At 45.0% G+C, this 22056-nt stretch overlaps 1 protein-coding gene across 1 annotated transcript; it reads right to left on the bottom strand.

Annotated features, from left to right (window-relative positions):
- Positions 1-273: 273 nt before the first annotated feature.
- Positions 274-19917, bottom strand: TSR2 (TSR2 ribosome maturation factor). Its single transcript, XM_073600185.1, has 5 exons — positions 19764-19917; positions 16837-16927; positions 13575-13666; positions 4417-4590; positions 274-1116 (listed from the first exon to the last, which is right to left on the bottom strand). The coding sequence occupies exons 1-5, from the start codon at positions 19842-19844 to the stop codon at positions 961-963; spliced, it is 594 nt and encodes a 197-aa protein (XP_073456286.1). The 5' UTR covers positions 19845-19917; the 3' UTR covers positions 274-960.
- Positions 19918-22056: the final 2139 nt, after the last annotated feature.

The following is a 22056-nucleotide window of genomic DNA, read 5'->3' as shown; positions in this document are numbered from 1 at the left end:
TACCTAGCCATCGATAGCACGTAGGAAGATTGGAAACAAAGTACTGTGTCCCCCTAAGGAACCTGAACACTGCAATTCCTCTTGCCAGCTCTTTTCTTGGATGAGCGGGTGGAGCAAGAGATGAGCTCTAGTTATCAATGCAGCCATCTCCTTGCTAGCTATGTTATTGGATGGTGGTGGTGGTGGTGGGGGGGGGGGGAGGGAGGGGGGAGGAGAGGAAGGGGAAGGGAGAGGAGAATGAGAGGAGAGAGGGGGGGGGAGGGGGCAGGAGAGGGGAGGGAGGGGGGAGGAGAGGGGAGGGGAGCAGGGGCGCCCTTTTTGACCACGTAGCCTTCTATAGTACATAGGAAGATGTACTACATGTACTTTGTCCCCTAGGAACAAAAACACTGCATTAAAGAAAAAAAAGAAACAAAACTTCTTCCTTATTACCTTGACCTATAGTAATTATGCAGTTAAAGAGTTCTCAAGACTTTCAGAATCTGCATACTTGTTTTAAGGAGCAAAACCTAAAAAGTAACGAGGCCAAAAAGTCATAAAAATGTCTCCTTCTGTATCCTATCCAGAATTAATGAACCAAGCACCCAAACGTCTGGTGTTAGCAGAGAAGTGATGTCCAAATATGCCTTCTAAAGGCCACCGGAATGTAAGAAACCAGCAGCTCACACAGGGTAAAGCTGGCGTTTTTTTTTTGACATTTTTTTTTGAAGAATAAAAACCCGGCATTAGTTAAATTATTTGAAATCTATAGCAAACTTTGCTGCAGCAGCATGGCAAAGTTTTTAGCACACCACAATCCTTTACATATTTTACTTTAGGTTAACAAAGTCCATGAGCTCCCTGTATTTCTTATAGCACCTCATTATAAACGCCGGCCTTTCTTCTGGAACTGGTGCAATACTGCCACCTGGTGCTGCTTTTTGGGAAGTTCTAGCTAAAACCCGGCAAAGGTCTCCGAGGTCACTTCTTTTTTCTCCGCACTACAGTCCATTCATCAGCTTCTTGTTCTAGCTCCTGAGGGTCCCCGCTGTGCCCGCCAGCCTCTGATGTGCTTGGTGTGCTGGAAACGCTCGGTACAGCGTGAGATGTATTGATACTCGTCTCACAGTCCATTGCCTGCAAGAGAATAGGAAACATTAATAGTACAAATATATATGTGTGTATGGAAACAATTGCTCCTACAGTATATACAGGCTATAACAGACATAAGAGCACTAGTTAAAGCAAAGCAGCTACTGCTACTTCTCATTGTATTTTTTATTCTGCGGCATCTTTCACATCTGAATGACTGCTATACATAATTGCTGTTGCTAGGTGACCGAGGAAAGAATGAATGAACTACACGGGCATTGTGGTGAATGATACCTGCTTGTATACTCTGCCAAGCAGCCAGGTCACCCGTATGAGTGGGCAGTAGGCTGCACAGAAATTGTCAATTGTGAAGGAGTGGATATAAAGAGAATAGACATGATATGACAGCAAGGCTGATTAAATACACAATAACATGCCCTCAGCTGTGCTCTAAACCTATGACCCCCTGTATTACCACACACAGGAAACCTACCACGTATGAGAGCCACCAACAAGCTGGTGCAGTCTTTTTCCATTTGTCAGCATACATAAAAGGGATTGTTGCTGTGTGCTCAGCAACACACAGGGGAGATTTACTAAAACGGGAGCACATAGAATCTGGTGCAGCTGTGCATGGGAACCAATCAGCTTCTAATTTCAGCTTGTTCAATTAACCACTTCAGCCCCGGAAGATTTCCCCCCTTCACGACCAGGCAATTTTTTGAGCTACGGCACTGCGTCACTTTAACTGACAATTGTTCTGTCATGCGACATTGTACCCAAACAAAATTGACAATTTTGAAAAAAAAACAATACTTTTTACTATTATAATCCAATATGTATTCTACATATTTTTGGTTAAAAAAAAAAAAAAAATCGCAATAAGCGTATATTGATTGGTTTGCGCAAAAGTTATAGTGTCTAAAAATAGGGGATATATTTATGGCATTTTTTATTATAAACTGCGACACTGCAGCGGACAGAACGGACACTTTTGGGACCAGTGACATTTATACAGCGATAGGAGCTATAAAAATGCACTGATTACTGTATAAATTACTCTAGCAGGGAAGGGGTTAACACTAGGGGGTGATCAAGGTGTTAAATGTGTCCTAGGGAGGTGTTTCTAACTGTGGGGGAATGAGACTGACTGGAGGAGGAGAGAGATCGCTGTTACTAATTTTGAAAAAAACAAAACAATATTTTTTACTTTTTGCTATAATAAATAGCCTAAAAAATGTAAAAAAAAACAAAATTAAGCGTATATTGATTGGTTTGAGCAAAAGTTATAGCGTCAGCGATTTTTAGCGGGACTGCGACATTGCAGTGGACAGATCGGACACTGATTACTGTATATATGACAATGGCATGGAAGGGATTAACACTAGGGGGAGGCAATCAAGGGATTAAGTGTGTTCCCTGGGAGGTGTTTCTAACTGGCAGGAGATGGGACTGACTGGGAATAGAGAGATCGCTGTTCCTAATCACTAGGAACAGACGATCACTCTGTACTTCCCTGTCAGAACGGGGATCTGTTTGTTTACATTGACAGATCCCTGTACTGGCTCTCTGTGGAGCAATCGCGGGTGGCTGGCGGACATCGCGGCCACCAGCCACACGCATTAGCCCCCCCGCTATAGCTCTTAAAGGAGCCGATGTACCAGTACGGCGATTCAAGGGAACGAGCTGACCTACAGCAGAATAATGACGGCGGCTGGTCGACAAGCGGTTAAGCTTTGACAATAAAACTAAGAAGCTGATTGGCTATTATGCACAGCTGCAAAAGATTCTGTGTGCGCCAGTTTTAGTAAATCTCCCCCATAAGGTTTATGCACACCAGTCAAGAACTAAAACGCTCGTTAGTTGGTGTCTGTTGTGTAGGGGCAATGCGATGTTACAGTGCACTGAACCATTTCCTTTTAACTTTACACCATCACAGCATTGTGGTGTGAATGAGCACAATTAGAAACTGTTTTTCTATGTGCCCTATGTCTTGGCAAAAAAAAAAAAAATGAAGTAAATCTGTCAAATTTATGCACCTTGTGCCATGTTTTATCAATTTAAAGGAGAAGCATAGGAAGAGTAAAAAGGCAAACCTCTATACTCGCCTCCCTGCTGCATTCTTGGTCCCATATTGCAGCTGTCCCCTGCTAGCTCTAAGCTGATGAGCTGAACAATCACATGACCGCTGATTACTCAGTTCTCGGTCTGCGCTTAGCACATATCAGTCTCCGCTCTGCCCCTCCACTGCTCACTGGAGCACCGGGCTTGGCAGAGGGTGGGAGCAGCACACTGAGAGACTGAGCCAGCTGCCGGTCAGGCATCTGGATGGATCCCAAATCTGTAGGCACCTTGTGGTTTGATGTGCTTTAAAGCATTGAACAGCTCAGCCTAAATAGTGCGTCGAGCAGGAATTGATATTGAGACTTCTCTACTGAAAATGTAACTGTTAGTACAAATAAAAAAAGTATCACAGACAGTACCTTACCTATGTTGTTGCAAATGCACTAACATGGCTAAAATCATCCCCAGCAGATCACAGTCATCTTAGAAGGAGGTTGGCAATGACAGCCTACATACTTCTTACACAACTAGTCAGAGCAAGCAGTGACACTCAGCTAGACAGCTACAACAGACGGTCCATGGATCAGCTAATGCCCCGTACACACGATCGGAATTTTCATCGGAAGAACCTTGGATGGCTTTTCCGACGGAATTCCGCTCAAGCTTGGCTTGCATACACGCGGTCACACAAAAGTTCTCTGAACTTTCGACCGTCAAGAAGGCGGTAATGTACAACACGCATGACGGCACTTGAAAAAGTAAGTTCCATACGAAGCACGCCACCCTTTGGGCTCCTTCTGCTAATCTCGTGTTTATCTCCTTTTACCAGACCGAGCGCCTCCGTCTTGTACTTGATTCTGAGCATGTGTGGTTTTTTGAGCGTCGGAATTGCATACAGACGAACGGAATTTCCGATAGGAACTTTTTCCGACGGAAAAATAGAGAACCTGCTCTCAATCTTTTGCTGGCAGGAAATTCCGCCAGCAAAAGTCTGATGGAGCATACACACGGTCGGAATTTCCGACCAACAGCTCACATCGGACTTTTGCTGGCGAAATTTCCGATCGTGTGTATGCGGCATAAGGTAGGAACACCTCAATCGTACTCATCTGTCAAACTAGGTTAGTTGAATTATGATTGGAAGCCACTGGTGGTAATGCACTGATATACATTATACACTGGCTATTAATTCTAAAACAGCCTGTCGCCTGTGTATTCACCCTACTCTTACAGCCACTAGCACCAATCTTTTTGCTCACTAGTTCCTGATTTAATTCTTACCTCTTCTTCCTCATTATCATCACTGCTTTCCTCCTCGTCCTCCTGAGCTTTCACTTCCTGAACGTTGGCTTTCACGTTGTACTTTTTCTGAGACAGCTGTGCGATCTTCTGCTGCACTGCAGCTGTGTCTCCACGATGACACTGAGAATACAACGTGCACAGCTGCTGGGCTATCTGCACCAGAAGGGAGAGAAAGTGAAAAAAGTGAAGTCTCGAGTTACACCAAAAATGGTAAAGCCATGTCGTTGGGCTACCCCTGACCTGTGCAGATACTGCAGGGCCTTCAGATATAAAAGGAAAAAAAAATACTTTAATAAATTTAAAGCCCCATTCCAGGTAAAAAAAAAAACTATATATAGGATATTAGAGCTGCACGATTCTGGTTAAAATGAGAATCACAATTTTTTTTGCTAAAAATAAAGATCACAATTCTCGTGGTGTAACATCATCTTTCACATTATATAAAAAAATTGGGCTAACTTTACTGTTTAGTTTTTTTAATTCATTAAAGTGTATTGTTTCCCCAAAAATTGCGCTTGAAAGACCGCTGCGCAAATACAGTGTGACATAAAATATTGCAACAACCGCCATTTTATTCTCTAGGGTCTCTGCTAAAAAAATATATATATATATATATATATATATATATATATATATATATATTTATATATATATAATGTTTGGGGGTTCTAAGTAATTTTCTCGCAAAAAAAATAGGATTTTTATAACAGCTTACCTGTAAAATTCTTTTCTTGGAGTACATCATGGGACATAGAGCCTTAAGTTAAAACTTAATGGGTTATAGCCACCTTCAGGTGATGGACACTGGCACACCCTAAACGGGAAGTTGCCTCCCTATATAACCCCTCCTCAGTTTTTGTAGCAAAGCAATATAGGTATACCTATACCCCCAGCAAAATAGGATTTTTTATAACAGTTTACCTGTAAAATCCTTTTCTTGGAGTACATCATGGGACACAGAGCCTTAGGTAATAACTTATTGGGTATATAGGAACCTTCAGGTGATGGACACTGGTATACCCAATCCAGGAAGTTCACTCCTTATACAACCCCTCCTCCTTCCAGGAGCACATCAGTTTTTGTAGCAAAGCAATATACTTAAACCCCAAAAGAGGGGGAGGGACCCGTCTGTGTCCCATTATGTACTCCAAGAAAAGGATTTTACAGGTAAGCTGTTAAAAAAATCCTATTTTCTTTATCCTACATCATGGGACACAGAGCCTTAAGTTATAACTTAATGGGACGTCCCATAGAAATGCTATTTGAGGAGAGGGAGGACACAACCCACAGGGGTACCCCCAGACTTGAGGACTTATACTGCTGCCTGCAGCACACTGCGCCCGAAGGCGATATCCTCATGCCTCCTTACATCCACCTGATAAAATCCAGGGAATGTATGCACTGAAGACCAAGTTTCGGCCTTACAGATCTGAGCCATGGAGGCCTGGTGACTACACTGCCTAAGAAGCACTAACCGCCCCTGGTAGAGTGCGCCTTAACTTTAAAAGGGGGAATCTTACCCCTTAAATTATAAGTTTAAATTATAACTTGCTGAATCCACTTAGCGACAGTGGATTTCAACGCTACCTGTCCTTTCTTAGGACCCTCTGGCAGAATTAAATAAGACATCAGTCTTACGAATCTGAGCAGTTGTCTTTAAATAGATTTTCCACTGCTCTCACCACATCAAGACAATGTAGAGACTTTTTTTTCCCTGGAACATGGTTTTGGAAAAAAATGATGGCAGGACAATATCTTGGTTCAGGGGAAAACCTGAAAACCACTTTTGGCAAACAGTCTGGACGAGGGCGTAACATCACTCTGTCTTCATGAATAATCAAATATGGCTCTTTACAGAGAAAGGAGCAGCCAATTCCGAAACCCTCCTTGCTGAGGATATAGCAACCAAAAATACCAACTTCCTTGTCATAAGGACTAAAGGAATGTGTTGTATCGTTCAAATGGCTGTTTTTGTAACACAGACAAAACCAAGTTCAAGTCCCAAGGGTTCAAGGGGAGGTTTGACTGGCGGATTAAGCCAAATCACCCCTTGCATAAAACCCCGGACTAAAGAATGTGTAGCTAGCGGTCTTTGAAATAAGACCAATAAAGCTGAGACTTGGTCTTTAATAGTACTCAGGGCCAATTTCATCTCTACCCCTAATTGTAGAAAGGCAAGAATTCTGCCTATAATATATCACCGAGGGTGCCAACCCTTGGATTCACACCAGGAAACATAAGCCCTCCAGACCCTATAATATATAGTTCTGGAAGCTGGCTTCCTCGCATTAATCAGGGTAGAGATAACTGACCCGGAAAGCCCACGTTTCTCCAGAATGTGGGTTTCAATAGCCAAGCCGTTAAATTTAGAGACCGAAAGGTAGGATGGAATATCGGCCCCTGTTAGAGTAGGTCTGGCCGTAGTGGGAGGGACCATAGACCCTCCACTGCCATCTTTACGATTTCTGCATACCATGACCTTCTGGGCAATACTGGTGCTACCAGAATTACCGGCTTTCTTTCTACCTTGATCCTGCAAAGAAGTCGAGGCAGCAACTGAATAAGGGGAAATGCTTAGATCAGTGAGAACTGATCCCACGGGGTCACCAATCTGTTCCGCATGCGAGTTGATCCCTTGTCCTGGACACAAAGTTGACTAACTTCATGCTGAATCTTGATGCTAGAAGATCTACATCCGGAGTCCCCCATCTTTGACAAACAGCCCGAAAAATGTCGGGGTGAAGAGACCATTCCCCTGGGAATAACTGCTGGCGACTCAAGTAGTCCACCTGCCAATTCTCTATTCCCGGAATGAAGACTGTCGATAGGCACGGAATATTCCTTTCTGCCCAAGTTAGAATATGGTTCTCCTCTATCTGCATGCATGATCGATTGATATAGTCCACCACTGTGGCGTTGTTGGATTGGATCCTGACAGGACAATCCCGTAACCTGGAAGTCCAGGCCTTCAGAGCCAAGCACACTGCCCAAATCTCTAGGATATTGATGGGCAAGGCTCTTATGGCTTGACCACTGTCCCTGGACAGTTGTCTTTTCTAGTACTGCTCCCCAGCCTGAAAGGCTTGCGTCTGTCGTTACCACTTTCCAGATAACTGGTCTGAAGGATTTTCCTTTCAGCGGATTCTGGGTTAGTAACCACCAATTGAGGCTTTGGGACATCCTTGGGGACAGCCACATTGGCAAGTCTAAAGCTTGGATCGTTTTGTTCCAAGCAGATAGAATACTGTTTTGCAACAGTCTCAAATGGAACTGGGCATAGGGAACTGCTTCGAATGAAGCCACTATCTTTCCTAACAACCTCATGAAAAGGCAAATGAAGGGATCTCCTTTTGACCTGACCATCCGCACCCACTCTCTTATGGAGTTGATTTTTGCCTGAGGCAAGAACACCTTTTTCTGGGCTGCATCTATGATCAGACGCAAATACTCCAGCTTTTTTAGCGGTTTTAAGGAAGACTTCTCTAGGTTGAGAACCCAACCCAGACTTTCCAGGTAACTGGTTGTAATGCGTACACTTTGCTCCAAACAAGCCACCGATTGGTCTGTTAGCAATATTTCGACGCTGCCTGGGTGCTGTAGCTAGCCCGAAGGGCAAGGCTACAAACTGAAATGCTGCTTTTCTACTTCGAACCGCAGAAACCTTTGGTGAGCGGGAAATATAGGGACATGCAGATATGCATCCCTGATGTCGATAGACACCAGAAGTTCTCCTCTTTGTAGGATAGAAGCAACTGACCCGATCTACTATTGAAAGGAGCGGATCTTCGGGGATTGATTTAGATTCTTACGATCTAGAATGGGTCTGTTGAATAAAACCCCAAACCTTGCTTTTCTGTGTGGATCTGTGCATGTACAGGAAACACATGAAAAGGCTGTGAAGGTTTTAAGGAACCTAAAGAGGAAACAGAACTATCAGCTGACTCTGCTAGAGGTAGCTTGCAGAGGTATGAACCATCTCTGTAAGAGTAAGTACCAGCAATCTCTCAGATTGTGAGACTGAAAAAAGGTTCATCTACCGTTGTTTCCTCCGCAGCCTTTCTTCCTGATCAACTGAGGGTAACCCCTAATCCTCTACCCACTGTTCCCTTGATAAGGGGTCTAAGGAGGGGGTTCTAACACGCTTCCTATACTTTTGGATCCTTTAGGATAGCGGATGCAATTAAAGTTGCTAATTTTCCTTCTTGGCCCTGCAGGGCGGAGGAAAACGCATTTTCAGTAATGTATACAGGGGCTGAATTTTCTGTGCCTGGGCCTGATCCTGAGGCTTTCCTCTAGAGTCTGACTGTGGAAGCCAACGCAACTGCCTAGAGGCGGATGCCCCTGGCGCAGGGGAAGGGGTCCGCTTAAATGAAGGTTGTTTATACTTTCTTTTGGGCAAAAGAGTACCTTTCCCACTAGGAATCATTTGGATGTATTTGACCAATTCCTCCCCAAATAGCTGATCCCTATGAAAAGGGAAACTAGTCAGAAGCCTTTTGCAAGGTTCTTCGACTGACCAATTTTTTTATTACTATTTATTTATTTAACCACAGGGTCCTACGCATGTGTACCGCCTGGTGAATAGAGTCTTTCATGGCGTCTATGGACAAAACATAGCGCCCTTGGTAGTTCTGCCAAATCTCAGGCCTGTTGTGCAGGGACCTCTTTAAGCGCCTGTCTAAACTGGTCCCTTAGGGACTTGACAGATGCCTATTGCAGCAACTGCAGGCTGAGTAACCACACCTGCCAAAGAAAAAGAGAATTTTAACAGAAATTCCAATCTTTTATCAGTTGGATCTTTAAGCATTTGTGCATTGTCTACTGGACAAGTTAGGCTATTATTCATACTGGAAATCGCAGCGTCAACTGCTGGTAGCTTCCAGCTTTTGGTGAATTTCTCCTCCATGAGATAGAGTGATGTGAATCTCTTTGGAGGGAGAAAATGTTAAATCTGGGTGATCCCATTCAGTATGAATAAGCTTTTCTAATAATGCGTGTACAGGAAACGCATGAAAAGGCTGTGAAGGTTTTAAGGAACCTAAAGAAGAAACAAAACAACTATCAGCTGACTCTGCTAGAGGTAGCTTGAAAAGAGGCACGAACCATCTCTGTAAGAGATTATGCCAGCAATCTCTCAGATTGCGAAGCTGAAAAAGTTTCATCCACCGTTGTTTCCTCCGCAGAGGAGTAATCGGTTTGCCTTTCTTCCTGATCTCCTGAAGGTAACACCTCATCCTGTATCCACTGTTCCCTTGATAAGAGGTCTAAGGTGGGGGAGGGGGATCTAACACGCTTCCTATCCTTTTGGATAGCAGATGCAATCAAAGTCGCTAATATTCCTTCTAAGCCCTGGAGGGCGGAAGAAAACGCATTTTCAGTCACGTATACAGGGGCTGAAATGTGAGAAGCAGTTGCACCACCAATTGGTCCCAATGACTCACCCTGGCTGCCATATCTGGTAACTCAGGCGAGGATGACAGTGTGGACACACGACTGAAATTCCCAGTGCCTGGGGGTGGAATTTTTGGTACCTTTGGGGTGTCTTTTTTGGGAGCCATAGTGCTGAGCACAAAAAAACAGAGGCACTTTAAGTAAACAAGACAATGTAGTGACTTCCACACTCGCTGAGCAAAGTAATTTAGCCAAAGAAAATGCCAATAAGGTTCAGCTTTAGTTTTTTATCAGAGCGGTGGAGAGATTGGTATAATCACACACTCATCCTACTTCCCGATAAGAAAAAAAACACTGATATCTGTTATTTTCTGTACTGGAAATGGCATGCATCCCTTACGTGCCCCCAGCACTCTTTGTCCTGTGTGTTCGCTGCAGCTGTTGAGCTGTGAGAGTGAGCGTCTGTCTCTGTCCCCAGTGCTTGCGCCATGTGCCTCGTGTACTTACGTCCTGCACACGGCGCCGCGCCCCCTCCGTCAATCAACGTCCTTCCTCTGCCTTTTTGAAATTAGCCTTGGATTGGCTGTCCCTTAGCGACTTGAAGTTTCAGTTCCCCCCATAAATTTTCTATAGGATTAAGGTCTGGAGACTGGTCACTCCATGACTTTAATGTGCTTCTTCTTGAGCCACTCCTTTGTTGCCTTGGCGGTATGTTTTGGGTCATTGCCATGCTGAAAGGCCCATCCATGACCCATCTTCAGTGTTCTGGCTGAGGGAAGAAGGTTCTCATCCAAGATTTTACAATACATGGCCCCTCAATGTGGCAAAGTTGGTCTGTACCTTTAGCAGAGAAACAGCCCCAAAGCATAATTTTTCCACCTCCGTGCTTGACTGTAGGGATGGTGTTTTTAGGGTTATAGTCATAGTTTTTCTTCCTCCATACACAGCGAGTCCCCCTCCTCAAGAAGGCACATATATAGTCATGCCAGTGAACATCTAAATGATTCAGAGGAGGATTGGGAGAAAGTTCTGTGGTTAGATGACACCAAAATTGAGCTCTTTGGCATTAACGCAACTCACCGTGTTTGGAGGAAGAAAAATGCTGACTATGACCCCAAGAACACCATCCCTACAGTCAAGCAGGGAGGTGAAAACGATACAGGCCGACTTTGTCAAACTGAGGGGCCAAGTATTGTAAAATCTTGGATGAGACCCTTTTTCCCTCAGCCAGAACACTGAAGATGGGTCATGGTGGGTCTTCCAGCATGACAATGACCCAAAACATACTGCCAAGGCAACAATGGAGTGGCTCAAGAAGAAACACATTAAGGTCATGTAGTGGCCTAGCCAGTCTCCAGACCTTAATCCTATAGAAAATTTATGGAGAGAGCTGAAACTTCAAGTTGCCAAGAAACCTTAAGGATTTAGAGAAGATCTGTAAAGAAGAGTGGACCAAAATCCCTCCTGAGATATGTGCAAACCTGGTCACCAACTACAAGAAATGTCCTACCTCTGTGCTCGCCAACAAGGTTTCTCCACCAAGTACTAAGTCATGTTTTGCTTGGGGATCAAATACTTATTTTACTCACTGAACTGCAACTCAATTTATAACATTTGTGGATTTTTTGTTGATATTCTGTCTCTATCATTTAAAATACACCTATGATAAAAATTATACACCCTTCATTTCTTTGTAAGTGGGCAAACTTACAAAATCTGCAGGGGATCAAATAATAATTTTCCCCACTGTATATATGAAAAATGCTTCCTTTTATGTTTACTGAGAGACAGAAAGGCTATGGAAGCCTTTTCCATAAGAGGAAGGACCCTAAACAGAGAAGCGCCTCCTCCGTGGGTTATTCCCCTTCTCCACTTTCATTTCTGCTTATGATACTGCAGACATGGGCATTATGCTAGGTGCTACTGGGTAAAAAAAAAAAAAAAATTTCTTTATAGCAACAACAGCACATAGCATCTGCAGGGAATAATCACAATTGTATTTTTAGTTTCATTTTTAAGAGGCTGACACATGAAAAAAGCACCAGTAGCATGTAGCTGCCATGAGGGGGATGCCAATTTTTTTTTCTGGTGAAGCAGCACTGGCAACAATTTCCAAGTAGACCCCTGATGACAACAATATAGACAAATGTTCTTCCTCAAATCTGATTAAACAGTTTCGATATCTGTTGTCCCTGTGATTTTTGCATTTTGTGCAAAACCTAAAAAACTTCCACTTTGTTGTTTGCTGTAGAAGATACAAATATTGTCACAATTTCTCTTCACACTTAGATCCCCTACTTCAGGGGTAGGCAACCTCGGCCCTCCAGCTGTTTTGAAACTACAAGTCCCATGAGACATTGCAAGACCCTGACAATCACAGGCATGACTCCTAGAGGCAGAGGCATGATGGGATTTGTAGTTTCACCACAGCTGGAGGGCCGAGGTTGCCTACCCCTGCCCTATGTCAATAGATTCAGTAAATGGACTGAAAATCAAACTTATTTAACCACTTCAATACCAGGCACTTAGACACCTTCCCGCCCAGCCCAATTTTCACCTTTCAGTGCTGTCGCAATTTGAATGACAATTGCGCGGTCATGCTACACTGTACCCAAACAAATTTTTTATCATTTTGTTCCCACAAATAGAGCTTTCTTTTGGTTGTATTTGATCACCTCTGCGGTTTTTATTTTTTGCGCAACAAATAAAAAAAGACCGAAAATTTTGAAAAAAAACAAGTTTTTCTTTGTTTCTGTTAAAACTTTTTGTAAATAAGTACGTTTTCTTCTTCAATGACGGGCACTGATATGGCTGTACTGACGGGCACTGATACGGCGGCACTGATAGGCACCAATGAGGTGGCACTGATGAGGTGGCACTGACGGGCACTGATAGGCGGCACTGATGGGCACTGATAGGTGGCACTGATGGGCACTGATAGGTGGCACTGGTATGCGGCACTGATGGGCACTCATAGGTGGCACGGATGGGCACTTATAGGCGGCACTGATGGGCACTCATAGGTGGCATTAATGGTTAATTATGGGTGGCACTGATAGTTGGCACAGATGGGCAAGGATGGGCACTGATATATGGGCACTGATGGGCACGGATGGGCACTGACAAGTGGCATGAATGGACACTGATGGGTGGCACTGATGGCACTGCTTGTTTGCAGTGATGCCCCTAAGGGTGGCATTGCTGGGCATCACTGCAACATGATGGTGCCAATCAGTGCCCATTTGTGGGCACTGATTGGCACAGATTTGGCACACTGGGCACATGTGGATGGCCATGGGGTACATACCTGGCCATCCACATGTTGCCCCTTCCCTGGTGGTCCTAGTGGCGATCCCTGGTGGTCCAGTGTGGTCATATGACGTCCAGTCAGGATAACAGAACCACTTCCCGGACGTCAATCCGCCATAGGGCGGGCGGGAAGTGGTTAATCGTTGTCTCAATAACTTTTAGTAATTAAAGATAAAGTTTAGTGAAAACATTTTTTGGGGTGGGCATACAGCATCAGTATAATAATGTACCCTTAATGAGGTGTATCCCACTGTCTGCTGGCTTCTGGTTACTGTAATAATCATCCTCTCAGTGATGACACCCCCCCCCCCCCTGCCCCCCACTAATGTTAACTTCTGGCACTGTGGAGGTTAATAGCAGAGCTGGTGCTGTATGCTCCAAAAAAATGATTCTAATAAACCTCAGCTTTAAAGAAATACCATGGTTAGTTTCCTTACCAGAGGTAAACTTCCATCCTCCACTACTGTATCAAACTCATCATTCAATATTGACTGCAGGGCCTCTTCTACCTCATACTGCTCCAGATCAGCTGCAAAAGAAAATTAACTATTACTAGAATGAAGGCCCGAAGGGGGCACCTTAATATGCTTTGATCAGAGAACAGTACAGTTACAGGAAGGACATGAAAATAATAAAAAAACAAAACAAATAGTTACTAATCAAGGGGAGCCCAAATCAGGCCTGCTGCAAGATTTTCTATAGTCTTCTGATGAAAGAAGGGGCTCTTATCTGGACTCTGATAAGGAATCTCATGTAGAGGGGAACTTGGATATAAAGGAGTTTACTTTTAGAAAAAAAAATAATAATAAATGCACATTCTTTTGCAGTTAAAAAAAATGTGCATCTATTTTTTTTTGAGACTCTAAAGCAGGGGTAGGCAATCCCCAGCACTGGTGCCACAAGCGGCACGCAAAGCCTCTTTTGCCGGCACTCGACTCCCTCCCCATCAGCAGAGCAGCACAGGGAAGTGTCAGTGAGACACTAATGCATTCCAATCTCAGAATTCCCCCACAGCGCCCCTGCACTGAGGGGAGGGGGCACTGCGCCACCACACATTGTAAAAGATGGGAAACATTGTTTGGTTCTCTACCTTTGCTGTAGCTGCGATCGTCCACTTTCAAGATTGGGAAGAGATTGGTTACAGTTCTGCTGGGGGGGCGGTCTTGGCCACTGCCAAAGCCAATCACAGTCCTGCTAGCCCCGTCCACCATCTGGAGGAAGATGACTCAATTGGTTGCCACTACCAATCTCAGAAAGAAGAGATTTCCCTGTGATTGAGAACCACAATCAGGTGACAGTTTGTGGAATTACTGTTGAGATTCTGGGAATTTTGTTATTATTCCTGAACCTTTGCGTCACTTACTACTGAACTCCTACACTCTGTGTCCCTTTAAGCCACTGCCAGTATTCAGTGCAATGAAAATCACACCCAACCACTGTTTCTCAGCTGTGGGGGCCCAACTTATGTTCCTGCACACAGGCCCACTGCTTTCAGAAAATGCCCCTGACCTGAGCTCATCATTGGACATCTAATTCCAGACACTTGTAAGTGACATCCCATAGGCTGGATGTGAAAGTTGGATAAGCAGGATGAGCGTCTCATCTCTGCTTCCTTTCAGCACTCTGCATATCATAGATGAGAAGAGGGTACAGCGGTGGGGCAGATGTGCAGGGAGGTAAAGTGGTGGAAGAGGTGAGAAGGAGGTTCAGCAGTGGGACAGAAGAGCAGGGGGGTTCAGTGTTGGGCCAGATGAGCAGGGGGGTAGAGCAGTGGGGCAGATGTGAAAGGAGGTGTATTGGTGGGGCAGGAGAGCAAGGGGGTACAGAGGTGAGACAGATGTGCAGGAGGTACATTGGTGGGGCAGATGAGAAAGTGGGTTACAGTGGTGTGGCAGATGAGCAGATGGGTTCAGTGTTGCGCAAAAGTTATAGCATCTACAAAATAGGGGATAGATTTTTATTATAAATATTTTTTTTTTTTTACCAGCAATGGCGGTGATCAGTGATTTTTAGCGGGACTGCGACATTGCAGCGGATAGATCGGACACTTTTTTGGGACCAGAGACATTTATACAGCGATCAGTGCTAAAAATAGCCACTGATAACTGTATAAATGTCACTGGCAGGGAAGGGGTTAAAGTGATTGTAAAGCTTCGTTTTTGTTTTTTTTTAAATAACAAACATGTCATACTTACCTCCACTGTGCAGTTTATTTTGCACAAAGTGGCCCTGATCCTCGACTTCTCCATAGACGCAGAACGTCGGACTCGGCCCCGCCCCACGGCGCCTGCGTCATTGGATTTGATTGACAGCAGCGGGAGCCAATGCCTGCGCTGCTATCAATCTATCCAGTCAAGAGCTGAGACAACGGGCAGAGGGGAAGAGCATGTCTCCGGCGTGGGAATTACGGGGCTCAGATTAGTAAAACGGGGGGTTGGTCAGTGACAGAGGTTTTTTTTTTACCTCGATGCATAGGATGCATTAAGGTGAAAAAATCCGAGAGTTTACAACCCCTTTAACACTAGGGGTGATTAAGGGGTAAATGTGTTCCCTGGGAGGTGTTTCTAACTGTGGGGGGGAGGGGACTGACTGGGAGTAGAGAGAGATCGCTGTTCCCAATCACTAGGAACAGACGATCCCTCTGTACTTCCCTGTCAGAACGGGGATCTGTTTGTTTACATTGACAGATCCCCATTCTGCCTCTCTGTGGAGCGATCGCGGGCGGCCAGCAGACATCGCGGCCGCCGGCTACGCACATCAGCTCACCCACCGTGCAGCCGGCAGCACGCGTGCCTGCTATAGCTGTTAAAGGGACTGACGTACAGCTACGGCGATTAGCGGGAACAAGCCGACCTGCCGCAGTACAGCAAGCGGTTAATGAGTGTCAAAGACTTCAGTTTTAAACCTGATGCTCATATTGCTTGATATAAACAGATGCTCCTTACCCCCTAGGTGGATCTTTCCTCTCTTTCTTTAACATAGGTACCTGGGTTGTCTGAATATTTATGGCTTTATCCTCTGGAAAATACCTTGTGCGACCCTATCACTGGTAGGATGCACCCAGATACTGATTGTTTATATGTTATTTTGTATTGACAACTTATTATGTGAAGTTATCTTTTCATTGTGTATGTCACATACTATAAATAAACTAAAAAAAAGAAAAAGAGGGAGAGGAAGTGCTGCCAGTGAGAGGAATGAATCAAATTGTCATACCTTGAACATCTATCCAACTGTTCCACACTTTATCAAATTTCTAAGGCAGTTTCTACTGACAGAACTCACCAGTAGCAGGATTGCTTTGGAGAACACGCAGGCAGTGAAACCCCCATCTATTATGTTATTTTTTTCTTCCCCTCCCCACCCTTCCCTGGTTTCTTGGGCTCCCCTCAAGAGACATTCTCACAAGCAAAGCAAATCCAGCGTTGGCTAGCTGTAATCCGCCGTCACACGCCAGGTCCCGCATTGCCATCTTCTTTGCTGATGTCATTGGGATCCAGCTATCTCTTCTGGGTTCCTGTAGCCGGACCCCAGATAAAGTGTGGAGGAGTATGCACTATCTGTTCTAGATGGCCTCTGAAGCCTCCTGGGGTACGTGAGGTGAGAATCCCAGACGGATTTGGGCAGCTGTCGATGACATTCTTGCCTAGGTGAGAAAATCAAAAGCATTGGGAATACAGGGACTCGGGTCACACTTACAGTTAGTATGAAAATACTGTTCCACAGCCCCCACCATCCATTCTGCCTTCTCCTGGACATGCGGACCCCCAAAGCAATTCTCTACAGCGATCTGTGAACAGGAAAGGATATCGATTATTGATCACATATCATACTACTCACCGACAATGATACATTCTGTGTATTAGAAATGTCATTCCTGTCTGTTTCGTTCCCCTGCTATTTGCAGGAGTCACGTCTGACAAGCTTTCCTGACACCAAAAGAAAAAAGGTGACAGGGGAGGGACCTCCATCACACTACCTGTGATTGACAGCCTCAGCTCTGTTCCTGTGTGCGGGGGGTGTCCCTTCCTTTCAATCAGCTCTCAGAGCTCTTCTCACTGAGCTCTGCAGTGTGTAACTACAGATCTCCATGCCCTGCTTTCTGAAAGCTCAGACAAGCTGTTTAAATTCTGGACTTAGAATGGATGTAGAGTAGAGAAGACTGCAGATAGACAGGTACAACTTATGTAGGTGGATTTGTTTAATCTCTGTGTATCATGTTTATGCAAGTACCGCATATCCCTGTGTATAGCCATTGGTGTCTATGAGCTCGTCCACACTGGCAGTTACGGGGGGGCGGTAAAACACCACAGTTGAACTACTTATTCTATCACCTCCATACTAGCTCATTATGAAATACTCAACTTAGATCGAATTATGGGCAGCACAGTGGCCAAGTGATCAGCACTTCCACCTAGCAGCACTAGGATTGTTGGTTCAAATCCCTATCACAGCATAACCTGTCTTGAGTTTGCAGGTTTATTTGCAAGTCAAGAAAAAGCGGATTTAGACTTACCGGTAACTCACCTTAGATCGAAGTCCACGAAGCAGTCCCCGCACACTGCTCTGCCCGACGACATGTCTCCCGGAATTATTTCCGAGTATCGCGGGCTCCAGCGCTGTGATTGGCTGGAGCCGCGATGACGTCTCTCCCGCGCATGCACATCAGCTGAAGCAACGGCACGAACGAGTCGTTGCTTCAATGCGCATGTGCCGATGACGTCGGCACATGCTGATACAGGGGATACCTTCTAAACTGTGCAGGTTTAAAAATCACAAAGTAAAATCATCTTTATTGATCCATGATAGAAAAACGACAATCATTACAGCAATAGGGGTACAAATACAGCACAGCTTACCCTGCTCACACCTTCCCTGGTGCTTAGTCATAGCTGGTTCGAACCCTGAGCCCGTCTGAGCTATGCCGCCAGGAAGCTGTCAAAGCTAACAGACACTCATAGGTGGCGGAGGCATTCCCCTGTGGGGCGGTGAATGGCTCCACTGCCTACGAGTGGCTGTCAGCTTTGAGAGTTTCCCAGCAGAATAGCTCAGACAATGCTCGGATTCATGTCCTTAACTTGCCCCTAGTGTCTATAGGCGAATGTAAACAACATCTGTGGCTCTGGGGTGGGGAAATATGCCCGAATTTTACATTAAGCTTAATGCACAAAGTGGTTGTAAACCTAGTTACACCGCTTTTACCTACAGGTAAGCCTATAATAAGACTTACCTGTAGGTACTGGAAATATCTCCTAAACCTCCACGGTTTAGGAGATATTTACCACATACGCTTGCACCGATGTCATCGGCGCATGAGCACTGAAGAAAGGGCACGATCGTGCCGTTTCAAAGGGGCTTGTTCCGTGACCGGCGGCTCCCGTGTGACGTCATGCGACTCCGGCCAGTCACAGAGCCGGAGTCCGCAGCCCCCGGAAGGAAGAGGGGTGAATATGGATGCGGTCACCAGCAGGGACATATCGGACTCCTTTGCAGGTAAGTGCAACATAACGGGCTAGTTTTTTTTTTTTTCCTTTCCTTTGACGGCTGTCAGCTTCAGTAGAGCAGAGAGAATTCTCTGCACATTAAGAATAGGGAAATACTTTTTTCAAGATCGCAATGGGGAAATAAATCGCGATAACGGTTCTTAACGATTAATCGTGCAGCACTAGCTCCCAGTACTGTCGATCAAATCCAGTGATGGTGGGGCCGAGTCAATGGACGCAGCAGTGGGACTCGGGAGCGAGCTTACACGGTTGCCCCCCCAGACAAAGGAGGAGCCTAAAACCCCGACGGGACACCCCAGAAGAGGATGGGGGCTGCTCTGTGCACAACCATTGCACAGAGCAGGTAAGTATAGACATGTTTGTTCTTTTTATGGAAAAAAAAGGAGGGTTTACAAGCCCTTTCACACTTGTGCGACTTGAAGCAATGCCGGTGTAATCTCGAGGTTTATGGCCCTCAAGTCTCATCAAAGTCGGATCAAAGTAGCGCAGGGACTACTTTGAAGTTGCACAGATATGAACGCTACTCATTGGAAATCATGGGAGGGTAAAACTTGTCATGCGACTTTGCAGTCCCAAGTCAGAGGACAAGTCGCACAAGTGTGAAAGGGGCCTTAGATGCGACTTGAGGTCCACAGACCTTAAGATTACACAGGCATTGCTTCAAGTTACATCAAAGCCAAATTGCAGCCAGATCACGCAAGTGTGAAAGAGGCCTAAATGCAAAAGGGCAGCACATTGTAAAATCATGCAATTTTGCGTGTGATCCCGACGTGCACAAGGTGTGAACCTAGCCTTAAAAAGATTTCCTCTGACTTCCTGTTGCGCTTACAAGACAGTAAGTGAAGGGAAATCTCTCCAAGGGGGACACGCGACTCCAAAACAAAAGATTAGGCCTTTCTATAAACACTTTCATTTTTTTATTATATTTATGAAAACACACTAAGCTGTCCATTGCAACCATAATGTTATGGCCTAATAGAATTGGTTGTAGTTTCCTTACAGAGGCCGGATCACTCCCCCCTGAACACGGCTGGTTCAATAAAGTTATTACAACAAAAAAAAAAAAAAACACTACAGTCTGTGACAATATCAGGGAAGATGGTACGCCCAGTGTCGGGTCACCTGCAGCACCGGCCAGCTCCCCAGCACCGCCCGAACCGCCTCATTGAACAGGCCACGAGACACAGCGCTGCGCGCCGCCATGACAGCTCCTCTTCACTGCCCACGTGACCACGGGAGAGCGCCGATCCGCTCCAGGCCCGACCAGGCTGTACTAGTCGATAGCCGGTGTTCTGCCAAAACAGCCAACGTAGTGATGGCAATGAAAGACGTAAATCAGCGTGCGTTTCCATGGAGACCTGGTCAGGTTTCCATGTAAACATGGCCTGATTTGCAGTATACATGGGAGCTGATCACATGACTTGTCACCAAAATATAAACACATTTCAACCTCCATAGGAAAATGCTGGAATTCCTCCCAACTATCCTTTATTTACAGCCCAATCCCACTGTCTCACTCCTAAAATATATGGACTTCTATAGAAATGTATTGTTTATAGAGACCGCATAGCCATACCTCCCAACTTTTTGAGATGGGAATGAGGGACACCTATCAGCAAAAGTATGCAGGCATAGGACACACCCCTTGCCACGCCCCCTTTGTGCAAAAAACAAAAACAACAACAAAAAAACAACAACATTGGTTAAACCCACAAGTGCTTTTTTTGCCACTACTATTCCTTTATAATGGCTTTTGAAATTTACGAATGCAGCAATTTAGAATTTGGATGAAAGGTTTAGCACTGGGAAACACTTTTTGATAGATAAAAAGTGCATTTTATATACAGCTATATAGATCAGACCAAAATGAGGGACAAATGAGGAGGAATGAGGGACAGAGGGACATTGTTCCAAATCAGGGACAGTCCCTCGAAATCAGGGACAGTTGAGAGCTATGCCCATAGCTGCCAACCATAGCTCCCAACTGTCCCTGATTTCAAACAAAGTCCCTCTGTCCCTCCTCATTTGTCCCTCATTTTGGTCTGATCTGTATAGTTGTATATAAAATGCACTTTTTATCTTTCAAAAAAACACTTGTGGGTTTAACCAATCTTATTTTTTTTTGTACAATTCTCCTTTAAGGGGGCGGGGCAAGGGGTGTGTCCTATGCCTGCATACTTTTGCTGATAGGTGTCCCTCATTCCCATCTCAAAAAGTTGGGAGGTGTGAACATAGACCGTGTGCATCTGGGGCTGTACGCTCACAAAGATGTCAAATTGGGAACAGCACCTGTGCATCCCCATGCAGGTAAACATGGCTCTCACTTGGTGGGTATGCTGTGGTAAGGGTTGTCAAGGTACACAGGTTCTGTGGCTGATTAAGGTGGTAATTAAACTCACCTAGTGCCTTATCTGTATTAAATTAGCTTCAGAGCCTGTGTAATTCATATGTGTTTGGGTTTAAGGGGATGAGGTGGCAACTGTAGCTGTAGTATGCCCATGCGAACAAGACCTTAAAATTGCACGTGCCTGACAAAAAGTCAAAATCATTTCTTCGTGTCAGGTTCTTATTGATGTCTCATCTGCTCTCTAATATAGCTAATGGAGCATACATCACACTCCATTAGCCTCCTCACTAGCTACGGCATCGAGGGAAGGCGGCACCTGAAATCGTGATGGTATACATTGCTTACGGTCTCTTTGCAGCTAGGGGAAATCAGAAAACTGAATACTTACCTTTCCGTCATTTTCCTTTCCTGGTGCCTATCCATGGCAGCACATTTCCCATGCGTATGCTGCCATGAGGAAAACAGATTTCTAACCTCTTGGCGCCAGCACCTCTTGGCCCTTGAAGGGGTTTAGGATTCCGTATGGTGGGTTTATGATCATGTGACCAGCGTGATTGGCTGTCACATGATCGGACAGCTCCCAAGCTCAAGTAGCGATTGTGAGTTTTCTGCTAGCTGCCGGTAACTGTGCCGGGAGCATGCATGTTGTGCACTCTCGGCACAGCTGTATTTACACTAAGTGACGCAAATTTTCGGACATTCGGTCCCAAGGCCCACCCGCTGAGAGGTCGCGTATTTGGGAGTGGCCAGCGCCAAAGGGTTAATGGTCACCCTCCCCTTCACCCAGCAACATCTGCCATGCAGGTCCTGGGCATTCAGGTGGGGAAAAACATACTTCTGGTGGTCAGAGAATACTTAGAGCCCCCAAACATTATATATATTTTTTTAGCAGAGAATCTAGAGAATAAAATGGCGATTGTTGCAATATTTTATATCACACGGTATTTGTGCAGTGGTGTTTAGACGCAACTTTTTGGGAAAAGGGACACTTTCATGAATTTTAAGAAAACAGACAATAAAGTTACCCCAAATTTTTTACGTAATGTGAAAGATGATGTTACGCCGAGT

This window comes from Aquarana catesbeiana, linkage group LG09 (genome assembly GCF_042186555.1).
Source record: "Aquarana catesbeiana isolate 2022-GZ linkage group LG09, ASM4218655v1, whole genome shotgun sequence".
In the NCBI taxonomy this organism is placed as follows: domain Eukaryota; kingdom Metazoa; phylum Chordata; class Amphibia; order Anura; family Ranidae; genus Aquarana; species Aquarana catesbeiana.
Note: the sequence above shows the minus strand (reverse complement) of the source record. Positions and strands in the feature narration are given on the sequence as shown.

Coding starts and splice junctions, on each gene's coding strand:
- TSR2 (XM_073600185.1), bottom strand. CDS start 19,844: ATGGCGGCGCGCAGCGCTGTGTCTCGTGGCCTGTTCAATGAGGCGGTT. Junction 16,928..19,763: donor GGAGCTGGCCGGTGCTGCAG/GTGACCCGACAC, acceptor TCCTGTTCACAG/ATCGCTGTAGAGAATTGCTT. Junction 1,117..4,416: donor ATGATAATGAGGAAGAAGAG/GTAAGAATTAAA, acceptor ATTCTCTTGCAG/GCAATGGACTGTGAGACGAG.